The 12,702-nt window shown below is 40.6% G+C and overlaps 1 protein-coding gene across 1 annotated transcript in view; it reads right to left on the bottom strand.

Annotated features, from left to right (window-relative positions):
• Positions 1 to 12,702, bottom strand: part of SLC27A2 (solute carrier family 27 member 2) — a 48,683-nt gene that overhangs the window by 10,030 nt on the left and 25,951 nt on the right. Inside the window, exons 5-6 of the mRNA XM_043920953.1 lie at positions 4,086 to 4,280; positions 293 to 383 (exon numbers count right to left, since the gene is read on the bottom strand). Of these exons, the coding sequence (XP_043776888.1) occupies positions 293 to 383; positions 4,086 to 4,280 (286 nt within the window). The remainder of the gene's footprint in view (positions 1 to 292; positions 384 to 4,085; positions 4,281 to 12,702) is intronic.

Here is a 12,702-nt window from a genome sequence, read left to right as displayed (position 1 = left end):
AGCGTAAAAGTAAAAGCCCCCTAAAACTAGCTATAGTTTTGCAACCATAATTACATATCCCCTTAATAATTGAGAAGTTATTAAGCAAGGTTTCAAATTATAGTTATATTACATGTAGTAGTATATTATTACCTTTTGGAATTTCTCTATTTCCAGGGGTACAAAGTAAACCTCTTCCCCCACCCACTCTGAAAATTTTTACATGTTCATTTTAGCAGTGATATGTTAGTTCTTAAGGTTCACTCGGTTAAGATAAGACATGACAGGTTAATATAACAAAATTTTACTGTACCTTTGGGAACCTTGATGCAGTATCCATTTCCATCTCGAACAGGTTCATCTTTCTCTACGTCGTATTTAATCAGCTCAAAATTTATGACTTTCTAGTAAAATTAAAATGGATCATTTTGAGTACATATTCTTTCACCAATTTTTTGTTGTTTATTGTGTTATAGCATACAGAAAGTATATAAAGTACAGATACCTTAAGTGTACAGCTTGATGAATTTTTACATATGCATACACTTATTTAACTACTGCCCAGATCAAGATACTAAACATTTTCATTGCCTTAAGAAGTTTCCTCCTGCCCCTCTCTCTCAAGTCACTATTCTGATTTTTATTACCATAAAGTAGTCTTAAGCATCAAATACATGAAATAAATATATGCCTTCGTATCTGCTGCTTTCACTCAACACGTCTGTGAGATTCCTCCCTCCCTGCTGGTGTTTGTGTCCGTGGTGTAGTTTTTATGCCATGCAACTTTCCTACTTTCCTTGTATGAATATACCATACTTTATTTATCTCTTTTCCTGTTAATGGACATTTGGATTATTTCTAGTTTTAGACTATTAAATATAAAGCTGTTATGAACATTCTCATACATGTTCTTTGATGGATATATCACTAATGGGCTTTTAAAGTCTTGTTTAATACCCACCCCCTGCAAAAAAAAAAATCTTGTTTAACCTTAATACACCACTGTTAAATGTTTTGTGTTCCAGGGTGTCCTCAAATACATTTAAGATTCAGTGGTACAATGGTATAATTTGTTTCATGCCATGGCTATAAAATTATTTAAATTCTACTGTATTTCTTGTTACTATAATCCAAGGGCATAAGAATTTAAACTTATGTAACTCAGTAACAGCAATAAGTATATCATTTTCTATACTTGCAGCAAAACACAAACATCATAGTATTTAGACTTAATTATTAACTATGATTACTACGTCCATTCAAATTTATATTCAAATCTATACATAAATTAACCAATCATATGCTTTTGTAGTAGCAGAAAACCATTAAAAACCAAAAAGCATACATAGTCAACAAATGTATATCTTGTTTATTTGCAAGAATGTAAAAAAAATTAGGAGTGGTAACTATTGCTTCTTTCCCTATCAGACGTATGGTAATCTTTATTTTTTACTTAAAAAAATATGGTTTTGTTTAAAGTAGAAAATGACAAAACATGGCAATCAGTGGATGAGGAGGAAAGAACTAGTAATACCCAACACCAACTTCTCAAGTGCTCAGGTTTGGTTTGAATGTTTCCCTGCAACTCACTTTTTTAAAAGATATCTTTTTGGATGTGGACTATTTTAAAAGTCTTTATTGAATTTGTTATAATATTATTTGTTATAATAATTGTTATAATTAATATTTTATATTGTTTCTATTGTTATAATAATATTTGTTTTATGTTTTGGTTTTTCGGCTGCGAGGCATGTGGGATCTTAGCTCCTCAACCAGGAGCTGAGCCTGCACCCCTTGCCTTGGAAGGTGAAATCTTAACCTCTAGACCAGTAGAGAAGTCCTTGCAACTCACGTTTTTGAGTCAGTAGTGCCCTGGTGGCTCAGACGGTAAAGAATCTGCCTGCAACACAGGAGAACCAGGTTCAACTCCTGGGTTGTGAAGCTCCCCTGGAGAAGGGAATGGCAACCCTCTCCAGTGTTCTTGCCTGGAGAATCCCATGGACAGAGGAGCCTGGTGGGCTATGGTCCATGGGGTTGCAAAGAGTCGGACACATCTGAGTGACTGACACTTAAGTGACAACATAGATATCTTGCACCAGGCCTCAGCTCAGCTTTCTGCCCTCTCTTGTTTTTGAACCGCATTTATCCTGGGTCTCCAAGGTTTGGACTCATCCAGGTTGGCCTGACCCTAACTAGAGAAGATTGACCCTCTCAACAGTTGATTCTCAAGTCTGTAATAGAGCTGCCCAGTAGAATCGTCTATGGTGATGGAAATGTTCTATAACTGTACTACTCAACGTGGTAGTCACTAAACACATGTGGCTACTAAGCATTTGAAGTGTGGCTAGGTCAAATGAAGAATTGATTAAAAATTGACATAATTTAAATAGCCACGTGTAGTTAGTGGCTACTATACTGGGTGGCACAGGTGTAGAGGACAGTGGAGGGACATGTGTAATGTAGGCTTGGCTGTTATTGTTAGAGAGGTGCCTTGGACTTGGAAATCCCAGGAGATCAGGCCAGGATACAAAGAATGGAATGACAATAATCTTTACAGCTATTCAAGGCTATTATATGGCAGGCACTGGGCTATATTCTATCTAATGTAATTCTTTCAACAACTCTTTCCCCTTATTAAATAAGTTTGGGCCAGGCACTAGGCTCTATATTTTCCCTTTTTGTTTTATTTCTGAAGTTGAGGCATGACCATGGGAAAAGGCATGACCTTGGGCTAGCCTGGGATGGTAGTGGAATTTGGTCTCTTGGGCCAGCTCTCTTATGCACAAGGACTATTGTCCTGTGTACTTGGCTGGTCAGTCCCTGGGGGCATCAGTTGCCTGGGAGCCCTGGTGTGGCCGTTTCATGCCCAGTCAGGATGAGGTACTTGAGGCATAACAACAGTAATGACTGCTGAAGCCAGTGAAGATTCAGTATTTGCTGGATGTTTCTGGAATTTTGCAGAATAGGTAGTCATCTGGAAGACTGACTGTTCAGACACAATAAAAGGCAAAGAGATTGTCTGGAGATGAGGCAATAAAATGACTGAGAGGGAAAAGAAAATGCTGCATGAGCTGGCTTACACATAAGAAATATTCTTCTGGTATGGTTACTGTGGCGTGGTGCTAAGTCACTTCAGTCCTGTCCAACTCGTGTGACACTATGGACTGTAGCCCGCCAGGCTCCTCTGTCCATGGGATTCTCCAGGCAAGAACACTGGAGTGGGCTGCCATGCCCTCCTCTAGGGGATCTTCCCAACCCAGGGATGGAACCTGCATCTCTGAGTCTCCTGCATTGGCAGCCGGGTTCTTTACCACTAGCACCACCTGGGAAGCCCAGTGTGGTTATCAGGTGAACACAATTGTTTATAAGATCCTAGAACGTGGATGCATCCTGGTTCTCTCAAAGGAGCAGTTCTTAATCTTCGTTAAATAGCTTTAAAAAAATACTACCTAGAGGGGTGGGATGAGGTGGGTGGGAGGGAGGTTCAAGACAGAAGATTGATCTATCTATCTATATACACACACACTCATAGCTGATCCATGTTGTTGTATGGCAGAAACCAGCACAACATAATAAAGCCATTATCCTCCAATTAAAAGCTTTATTTATAAAAATGCTAAAAAAAAATACTGATGCCTGGGCCCACCCTCCTTGTGAACACAAAGGTGAACACAAGTTGTCCCTCCTTCCAAAGCTCTGGGGACAGGGCCCTGCACCTAAATGTATAAAAAGACCCCCCGACCAGCCTCTTGATGGTAACACACATCACAATGAAAGAGAAATACCACATTTCACAGTGTGTAGTTAACATACAGAACTGGTAACCTTCAAGTGTTTTAACGTATACAAGTATAAATGGCATTAGAAGACTTCACACAAGTTACAGATGGAAAATCATAGTGGGTTGTCATTAATAGAAATTAATATGTTAAAATTAAAGGACCCTGTCATTTTTAGGTCATTGTCATAGAGAATGAGCAAAACCTCCTTTGGTGATATGGATGGGTCATGGAATTCTAATAAGAGCATCATCATGATACAGTTTTCAAGAAATCCCCATGTACTGAAAGCTGGCTACAGATGCCCTCATTCTCCAATATACTTACTCTCTGTAGGTAGTTTACTCTTCCAACAGCACCAATTTTTCTTGTGTAATTCATAAATCCAATATTGCCTTCAGTGGAAGCATAGAACTCATTAATGTTAATATCCCCAAATCTCCTGACGAATTCTTTCCACACATCTGCTCGTAAGCCGTTTCCTAGTGCCAGTCTGACTTTGTGGTCACGATCGTTTGGTTTCTGTAGCAGGAGGAAGAGACCAAACTGAAACATCTTGGGAGGCTGTACTTGCATATTAACAATGGCCTTTGTGTTTCTTCATATTTATGTTGGTTATGAATTGACTTTAGTGCACGCCTTCATTATCCCCCACACATATTATACCCACCCCTCTCCCCGACTCCCAAACACAGTATGGGCCGACACTGGGAACTTTCCCATTTTGATTTTTAAGAGGTGATATGAGACAAGTGGACAGAAAACTAAGTGATGCCAGTATTTAATCCCCATCCAATCTGAAGCTTGAGTCATATGTTGTTTTCCTTTTAAGTTTTATATTGGAATGTAATTATTTTACAATGTTATGCTAGTTTCTGCTGTACAATGATGTGAATCAGCTATATGTATACATATATCGCCTCCCTCTTGGACTGCCATCCTACCCCTCTAGGTCATCGCAGAGCACCAAGCTGAGCTTGCTGTGCATGTTGATTGTTCTCTTGATGAGGCTGGAGAATCTCAGTGAATTGTAGAGGTCTGTCAGAGAGTGACACAATCTGAAGCTATAGTCTTCGCTTGACATTGAAGAAGAAAATGGGAACACAGTCCAGGGAGAGAGAGAGAATCATTTTCTATAGAGTCATCCAAGAGCACGCATGTGAGGGGCTGGTGGGATTGGAGAGGACTCTTGTTCACGCATTCATTGTCTAGAGAGACCAGGTGATCACAAGAGCAGGTGGAGCTGAACCAACGGGGAAGGGGAAAAGGGGGAGGGAACTGGCTTCCAGCTGCCTCAGGTGGCCTGGAGGAATACGCTTTGCTATAAATAGAAATCACAATGGAAAAGCTGTTTTGAGTATAAGAACTGAAAGCTGAGCTTGTATCAATCAGCAAAAGAGGTGGATAAGAACTGGGCTGTTTTCCATTCAACCACATTTATGAGGCCCGACAAATATGTCTGAACCTTAGGTAATTTTAATGATATATTAATGAGGCATTTGATTGAGGTCAGGAGATCACAGCTTGGAGAGAGGGGCAGGTAAATAAGTATAATTTTAACTTGCAAAATGTGTAGCTTGATGACCTTTACTCTAAGAGAAAACAGGATGGACAGAGGTGAAAGTGCTAGGTGACTATGGTTCTCCTCTCCTGTCAAACAACAATCTCTTTAACTGAACAGCGATCTGCTTAAAAGAGCAAACATTCTGAAGAGCATTTCTACATTATTTCTTACTCTGTGAAATCACTGTGAAATGATTTTGGAATAAGAGACCTTTTTTTGGAAAAAAACTGTTTGCAGTGAGAGGCTGGCAGTTCTCTGACAAGGGGAGGACCTTTGATCTGGTGGTTAAAAACCAAACCAAACCAACCCTGAACGGTTTCCACGTGAGACGTGTCAAGGAGCCAGTGGAGCAGTGTGTGAGCGTTTAATTTTTAAGTAGCTCCTTGGTCAAAATTCAAGTGATAAAGTTCTTTCAGGAGACCTAATCAGAGAGGTGAACAATACCTGTCCCTAGTTAAAACCGGGCCCCGTGTGCAGTCTTATAAGGAGGAAATGTGTAGGCAGAGAGACAGACTAGGGGCTTCATGCCAGTGGCTCTTTTTTTTGGCCCCATTACATGGCTTGCAGGATATTAGTTCCCCAATTAGGGATCAAACCTGCACCCTCTGCAGTGGAAGTGCAGATTCTTAACCACTGGACCACCAGGGAAATCTGAGCCAGTGGTTCTTAACCAGTGTATTGAGGAGTCTTACCTGAGAAGCCTTCTGAACTTGCACGAATCTACTTGTTCTGAGTGGGAACCTATTTTCTTCATCAGCTCTCTTGGTCCCTAGGTTACTTGGATCCCTTTTATAATTATCAAGTACTGATAAGTCAGGATGGGCTTTGCAGGTGGCTCAGTGGTAAAGAATCCTTCTGCCAATGCAGGAAGACACAAGTTTCATCCCTGGGTGGGGAAGATTTCCTGGAGAAGGAAATGGCAACCCACTCCAGTATTCTTGCCTGGGAAATCCCATGGACAGAGGAGCCTGGTGGACTATAGTCTACAGGGTGGCAAAAGAGTTGGACACAACTTGGTGATTAAAACAACAGCAGCAGTCAGGACACCATCCATCTGGCTTGCCAGGGCTGGTCCTGGTTTACACCTGTTGTTCCGATGTGCTTCTTAGCGACACGCCTTCTGCTCTCAAATGGCCCTGTTTGCATAGTGATTTATAGATAGGGTCACCTTGTCTATAAAGCACTATTGCTCAGCAAGGGCTGTCAGTTTTCCAGAGACTATCCTTGCCCCCACACTGGTGTGCCGCACTGCCACTCTGAGAATAAAACATCAAAAATGTTTGCTTAAAAATAACCACCTGACTTGGGACTGACTTGGTCTCCAGGCTTGCGTGGAATGTTCAAGAGTAGCAATTCAGTGTGCAAAGCCGAGTCCTTACTTCTTCTACATGCAGCCCACCATTGCCCTCTTAGTTCATTTCTTTGTCTAATTAGACTGTAAGCTCCTTTGAGGCCAAATCTCTCTATATATCGTCCATAGTGCCTGGCCCTGTGCTTTGCATAGAGTGTAATTCCTGTAGTAAAAGAAGACATAACCTCTGCCATGAAAACACCAGCCCACCCTGTTCAACAGCTCACAGGGGGGACATGCACACCAGGGAGGGCTCAGGATGCAGGAGGCTGCAGCTCTGAAATGTGGGAAGCGGGCTGGCCTCACGGGTGCACCTGTCACCTGCAGCTGCCAGGTAGCTGGGCTCACAGTCACAATACCACCAGCTTAGTGTTCATCACAAACCGAGAGATCCAATTACACCAGCAAAAGGGATTAAGGCTGTAGGCCTGGAAATATTTGAGAGTTCCTGGAGCCTTCGGAGATGTCTGGTTCTCACCTAAGCTTTTGATCACCAAGGCCTGAGAGTAGCAGTATTTCTCTTTTTGGAATTTCCTCATCACCAGAGCCACTCCCCAAAGGAACTGTATTTTAGGTCAAGGGTCACCTGCTCATTTTTTTTTTTTTAAACAAAGATCACTCTATTCCACGTTACAGGTGAGGTGCAACATGCAAACACACCCGGGGCATTTTAATCCACCGTGGATTGAATGACTGATGAAGGGTCAGAGGTCAGGGTGTTCAGAGAGGGTGCAGGGTGCCAGGTAATCAGAGGAAGCAGAAGACTTTTATTGAGGGTTTTGCTTTGTATCAGGCAATTGCCCTGTATTATCTTAAGGTCCGAAGGAGCCCTACTGAAATGTGAGAGATAATCAAGTATTTGCCTCAGATTACAGTTGAGGAAACAGAACTTTGAAAAGTTTAAAGTAATTTGCCCAAGATCACACAGGTAGAAACACAGTTGCCTCAAAAATTCAAATCCAAGTCTATATGACTACAGAGAGCATGCTTTTTCTTAGTTAAAAAAAAGCAACACACACACACACACACACACACACACACACAGAGTTTAAGAACCCAAAAGTACTGAAAGGCTTTTACATGAAGAAATGTCATTCCATTTATCTGTCTTCATCCTTTGCCTCCAGCCTACTACCCAGAGGCAGATGCTTTTAACGCTTGTTGCTGCTGCTTCTCACCTCCAGGTTTCTAAATTAAAAGATCTGCTATCTTTCGAGTAAACACGTTAGACATTATTTACTGATTTCCTATTGTGCTGGTTGGGGATTAAACTCTCTCTCACTTTTCCAAAATCACAATTTTTGGTTAAATCAATATTCAATGTTCACATTATTCTGCCCCTAACTCACCACTGATGAACTCAGTAACATACTATGAACAAATTCTTGAACAAATGTTTGTTTTTCCTAGGAATAATTTCCTCCCTGCCCATTTGCTTGATTTTCTTAGTTTTTATTTGTAGTTCTTTCCTTATCCCCTAAAGCATCTAAATACAATGATCCTCCTTCTATCAGATGATAGAATTTCCTTTTTTCCATTTTTCTTCCTTTTATCCTTTTGTTCCAACCTGGACTAGCTGTTCTCCAGGCCTGGGAATATCCTTTGCCTCTTTTCCCTGGATCCTGGGTCTTCTTTTTTTACTCTCCTGTTTGGATGGAATACTTTCTCTAGGAACTTCCTAAAGGAGGGTATACAGGAGGTAAGGTTTTTTTTTTTTAAGACTTTGAATGTCTGAAAATCTTATTTTACACTTGATTAATAATTTGGTTGCATATAAAATTCTAGATAGTTAATAATGTTTACTTAGAATTTTGAAGGCACAACTTCCTGTGTCTTCCAGCTTGAGTGTTGCTGTTGGCAAGTCAAATGTTATTCGTATAGAATATTCTCTCTCTCTTGATAGTCTTAAATAACATCATAGTGTAGTTTAAGCATTAAAAAAAATTCCACTCATTTTCTTAGGTATTCAATTAGCCTTTTCAATGCATCCTTCAGTTTTGGGAAGTTTTCTTGTGTTATGTCTTAATAATTTCCTCCTCTCCATTTTTGCTATCCATTCCCTAATGTCCTATTAATCAGATACTGAATCTTTTGGATCCTCTAATTTTCTTATTTTGTCTCCACTCATGTCCATCACTTTATCTTTCCTCCAATTTTCTGTAAGATTACTCAACTTTATCTGCCAACTTTTCTATGGATTAAGTAATTTTTAAATCATATTTTTATTTTTCAGGAGGCATTATTCTGGCTTTTTTAGTAGCATACTATTTTTGGTTTATGGATATAATATCTTCTCTAACATTTCTGAGAATATTAATTATTGATTTCTAGAAGTCTTCTCCTACTGTCTGCTCTTTCTTCTTCTTTTTTTAAAATGATCTTTCCTGTTAGAGATTTTCCTTTGGAATCTGTTCCTATTTAGGAGTAAGACAACCCAGGTGGCACTAAGTGGTAAAGAGGCAGGAAGATGCAGGTTCGATCCCTGGGTTGGGAAGATCCCCTGGAGGAGGGCATGGCAACCCACTCCAGTATTCTTGCCTGGAGAATCCCATGGACAGAGGAGCCTGGTGGGTTACAGCCCATGGGGTCACAAAGAGTCAGACACCAACGAAGCAACCGAGCACGCACAAGGCAACAAAAAGATGCTTGAGCTGCTCTGTCTAGGGAAGTGGTAGTGAGCCAATGTCCAAGTTCTTTTCTGGGAACGTTAAGTTCTCTCTAAGAATAACTCCCTAAGATGGCTGGATGGCATCACCAATGCAATGGACATGAACTTGGGCTAACTCTAGGAGATGGTGAGGGTCAGGGAAGCCTGGCATGCTGCAGTCCATGGGGTGGCGAAGAGTCAGACACAACTAGGGGCCTGAACAACAACAACAAAGAGTAACTCTCCTCCGACATCTTGCCTGCAAGCATCACTGACTGTGCAGGGGAAGGGGGCTGGTCAGGAAGCAGGCACCTACTCAACTGCTCTCAGCGCCTCAGCCCCTGCCCTCCTCTGCTCCTAGGGTCCTGGAGAAGTTCAGAGCTTCTCTAGGGCTTTCCCAGACAATAAGTCTCCTGTCTCAATAAAAGATTGAGAGGGGTCGACCATGCTGCTCAATGGTCAGAGTTCAGACCTGCTGCCTCCAGAGTCCTTGCTCTTAAGCACTACATTAAGTCTGTTGAGCCGGAACTGAACTCCCGCCCTGAGGAGGCTGGTGCATTTCTCCCCAGTCCTCTGCTTTACCAAGGGAGCTACTGAATGTGACTCAGGAAAGGGAGGAGAAGCATAGTAGCTTCCATCTTCTCAACATTGCCCCAGATTCTCCTGATGAACCAGGTCCTTCTGGGGATGGGTGTCATTAGGTTCATATGCTTAGCTAGGGTAGGAGTTGCCTCCTTGATATCCAGTGCCTGGGGGCTGATGGCAGAGCTAGCTGCTCTAGGAGCAGCTTATTCCAGAAGCTCGAAGGCTGAGGGCATTTCTGATGACATTGATGCAGAGTGTTCCACCATCAGTTCTAGTTTATATCCACTTTTGTTGTTATTGCTGAAAATGGCAATATTTCATTCTTTTTTTATAGCTGAGTAGTATATTATTGTACATATATATCATCTCCTCATTTTTAACTGTTTAGTTTTTAGTGGAGTATAGTTGATTAACAATGCTGTGAAAGTTTCAGATGTACAGCAAAATGATTCAGTTATACATATACATGTTTCTAATCTTTTAAGAATTCTTTTCCCATTTAGGTTGTTACATAATCTTGAGCAGAGTTCCCTGTGCTATCGAGTGGGTCCTTGTTGGTTATCCATTTTAAATACAGCAGTGTGTACATGTCGATGCCAAACTCCCTAGTTATCCCTTCCCCTGCTGGCAACCATAAATTTGTTCTTTAAGTCTGTGACTCTATTTCTGTGTTGTAAATGAGTTCATTTATATATTTCTTTTAAGATTCCATATTTAAGTGATACCATAGGATATTTCTCTTTCACTGTCTGACCTACTTCACTCAGTATGACACTCTCTAGGTCCATCCATATTGCTGCAAATGGCGTTATATCATTCTTTTTAATGGCTGAGTAACATTCTATTCTATACATGTACCACATCTTGATCCATTCCTCTGTCGATGGACATTTAGGTTGCTTTCATGCCTTGGCTATTGTAAACTGCTAAAGTGAACACTGGGGTGCATGTATCCTTTTGGACCATGGTTTTCTCTCTGGATATAAGCCCAGGAGTGGGATTGCTAGATCAAATGGTAGCTCTATTTTTAGTTTTTTAAGGAATCTCCATACTGTTCCTCATAGTGGCTGTACCAATTTACATTCCCACCAACACTGTAGGAGGGTTCCCTTTTCTTCACACCCTCTCCAGCATTTACTGTTTGTAGATTTTTTGATGATGGCCATTCTGACCACTATGCTACCTCATTGTATTTTTGATTTGCATTGTCTATACAAAAGATCATAACATTTAAAAAATCTTTAACTGAAGGTTTTTTGAGATGACTTTGAGCATTTCTTACAATACTAATAAGTATTTTCCAGACAAACCAGACCAGAACTCAGGGGTGGGATATATCAAGGGCAAACAGAAACTCCAAATCTATTTCTAGATTAGAAGTTGTCCATGTACTACTACTATATACCAAATCATAATATATTTTGATGATGTAAAACCCCAATCAAACTGAATGTTTTCCAGCATCTGAGACAATATTAATAAAAAGGAAATGTGGAAGTGTGTGTATGAACCTGAAAAAATGACACATGAACATGTTTATTTTCCTCAACGCCAAAGGTGGTCTCCCTTAGAACTAACAGAAAAAAACCTAAATTCCCCCTCCCCCAGGAGACTTCTAACAGACAAGGAGGTGTTTTTAAGGCAGAGAAGAAAAGCCAAACAACAGGGCCTTATATGGATTTCTGGGGTTTGATAGAGAGGCATGCAATCTTCCAGACCAGGTAGAATATTAACGTGAAAAGCACTCAATAATGACATCAACAGAAATTGCTATGGGAAAGGTCCTCACCCAACTCATAGCTAATTATGACCCTCAGGAGTCTGTTGAATCTGCCTCATGAATTAGAATAATGTGTGCTAAGCCCAAATATTTTGGGGGAACACATTACTTTCATCAAATCAATTATACATCTTTCAGGAGCAAGAATTTAGAGGTTCATTCAGCAAAATTTGTTGATGCCTAGAATGTGCCAGATACAGATCTCAGTGCCAGATATCTGGCAATCAACAAAGCCCCTGGTGCATGGAGCTTTCATTTAACTGGAGGAGAAAGACAACAGTCATACTGCCCTGTGTCAGGAGTGACAGTGCCACAGAAAGCAGTAACCCACGAGATGCCCGGTAAGGGGCAGGATGGTACGTTTGAGAATTAGTAGGAAGGATCTCTCTAATAAAGTGATATGTGGGCAGAGACCACATGAAGTAAGAGGAGAAAGAACTAAGGCAAGAGCATCTTATACTTCTTTATGTCACACTGTTTCTATTACAGGCATACCCTGCTTCATTGTGCTTTGCAGATACTTCCTTTTTTTCCCACAAATTGAAGGTTGGTGGCAAGCCAGCATTGTCAGATGATGGTTAACATTTTTAGCAATTAAGTATTTTCAAATTAAGGTATATACACTGCTTATTAAAGATATAATGCTATTGCACACTTAATAGACTACAGCATGGTATAAACAATTTTTATGTACACTAGGAAACCAAAACATTCATGTGACTTGCTTTATTGTGGAATTCATTTTGTTGTGATAGTCTGGAACTGAATCTGCAACATTTCTAAGGTAGCCTATATATAAACTGAATATGACTGGTGCTTATAAATAGCAGTTGATCAACTTAGTGATCCTTTAAGTTTGTTTTCTTTTGATGAGTAAAAGGATTAAAGAAAGTAGAATCTGGTGAGTTTACTGTGTTGTCTAGTTTAGTGGTCCTAAGGAAGGGTTGATTTTGCCTGCCAGGGGATATCTGGCCATGTCTGAAGATATTTTGATTATGATGACCTGGGAGGATGGGG

The sequence above is a fragment of the Cervus elaphus genome, chromosome 12 (genome assembly GCF_910594005.1).
Source record: "Cervus elaphus chromosome 12, mCerEla1.1, whole genome shotgun sequence".
NCBI lineage: Eukaryota > Metazoa > Chordata > Mammalia > Artiodactyla > Cervidae > Cervus > Cervus elaphus.
This window is presented reverse-complemented; position numbering and strand designations above follow the sequence as displayed.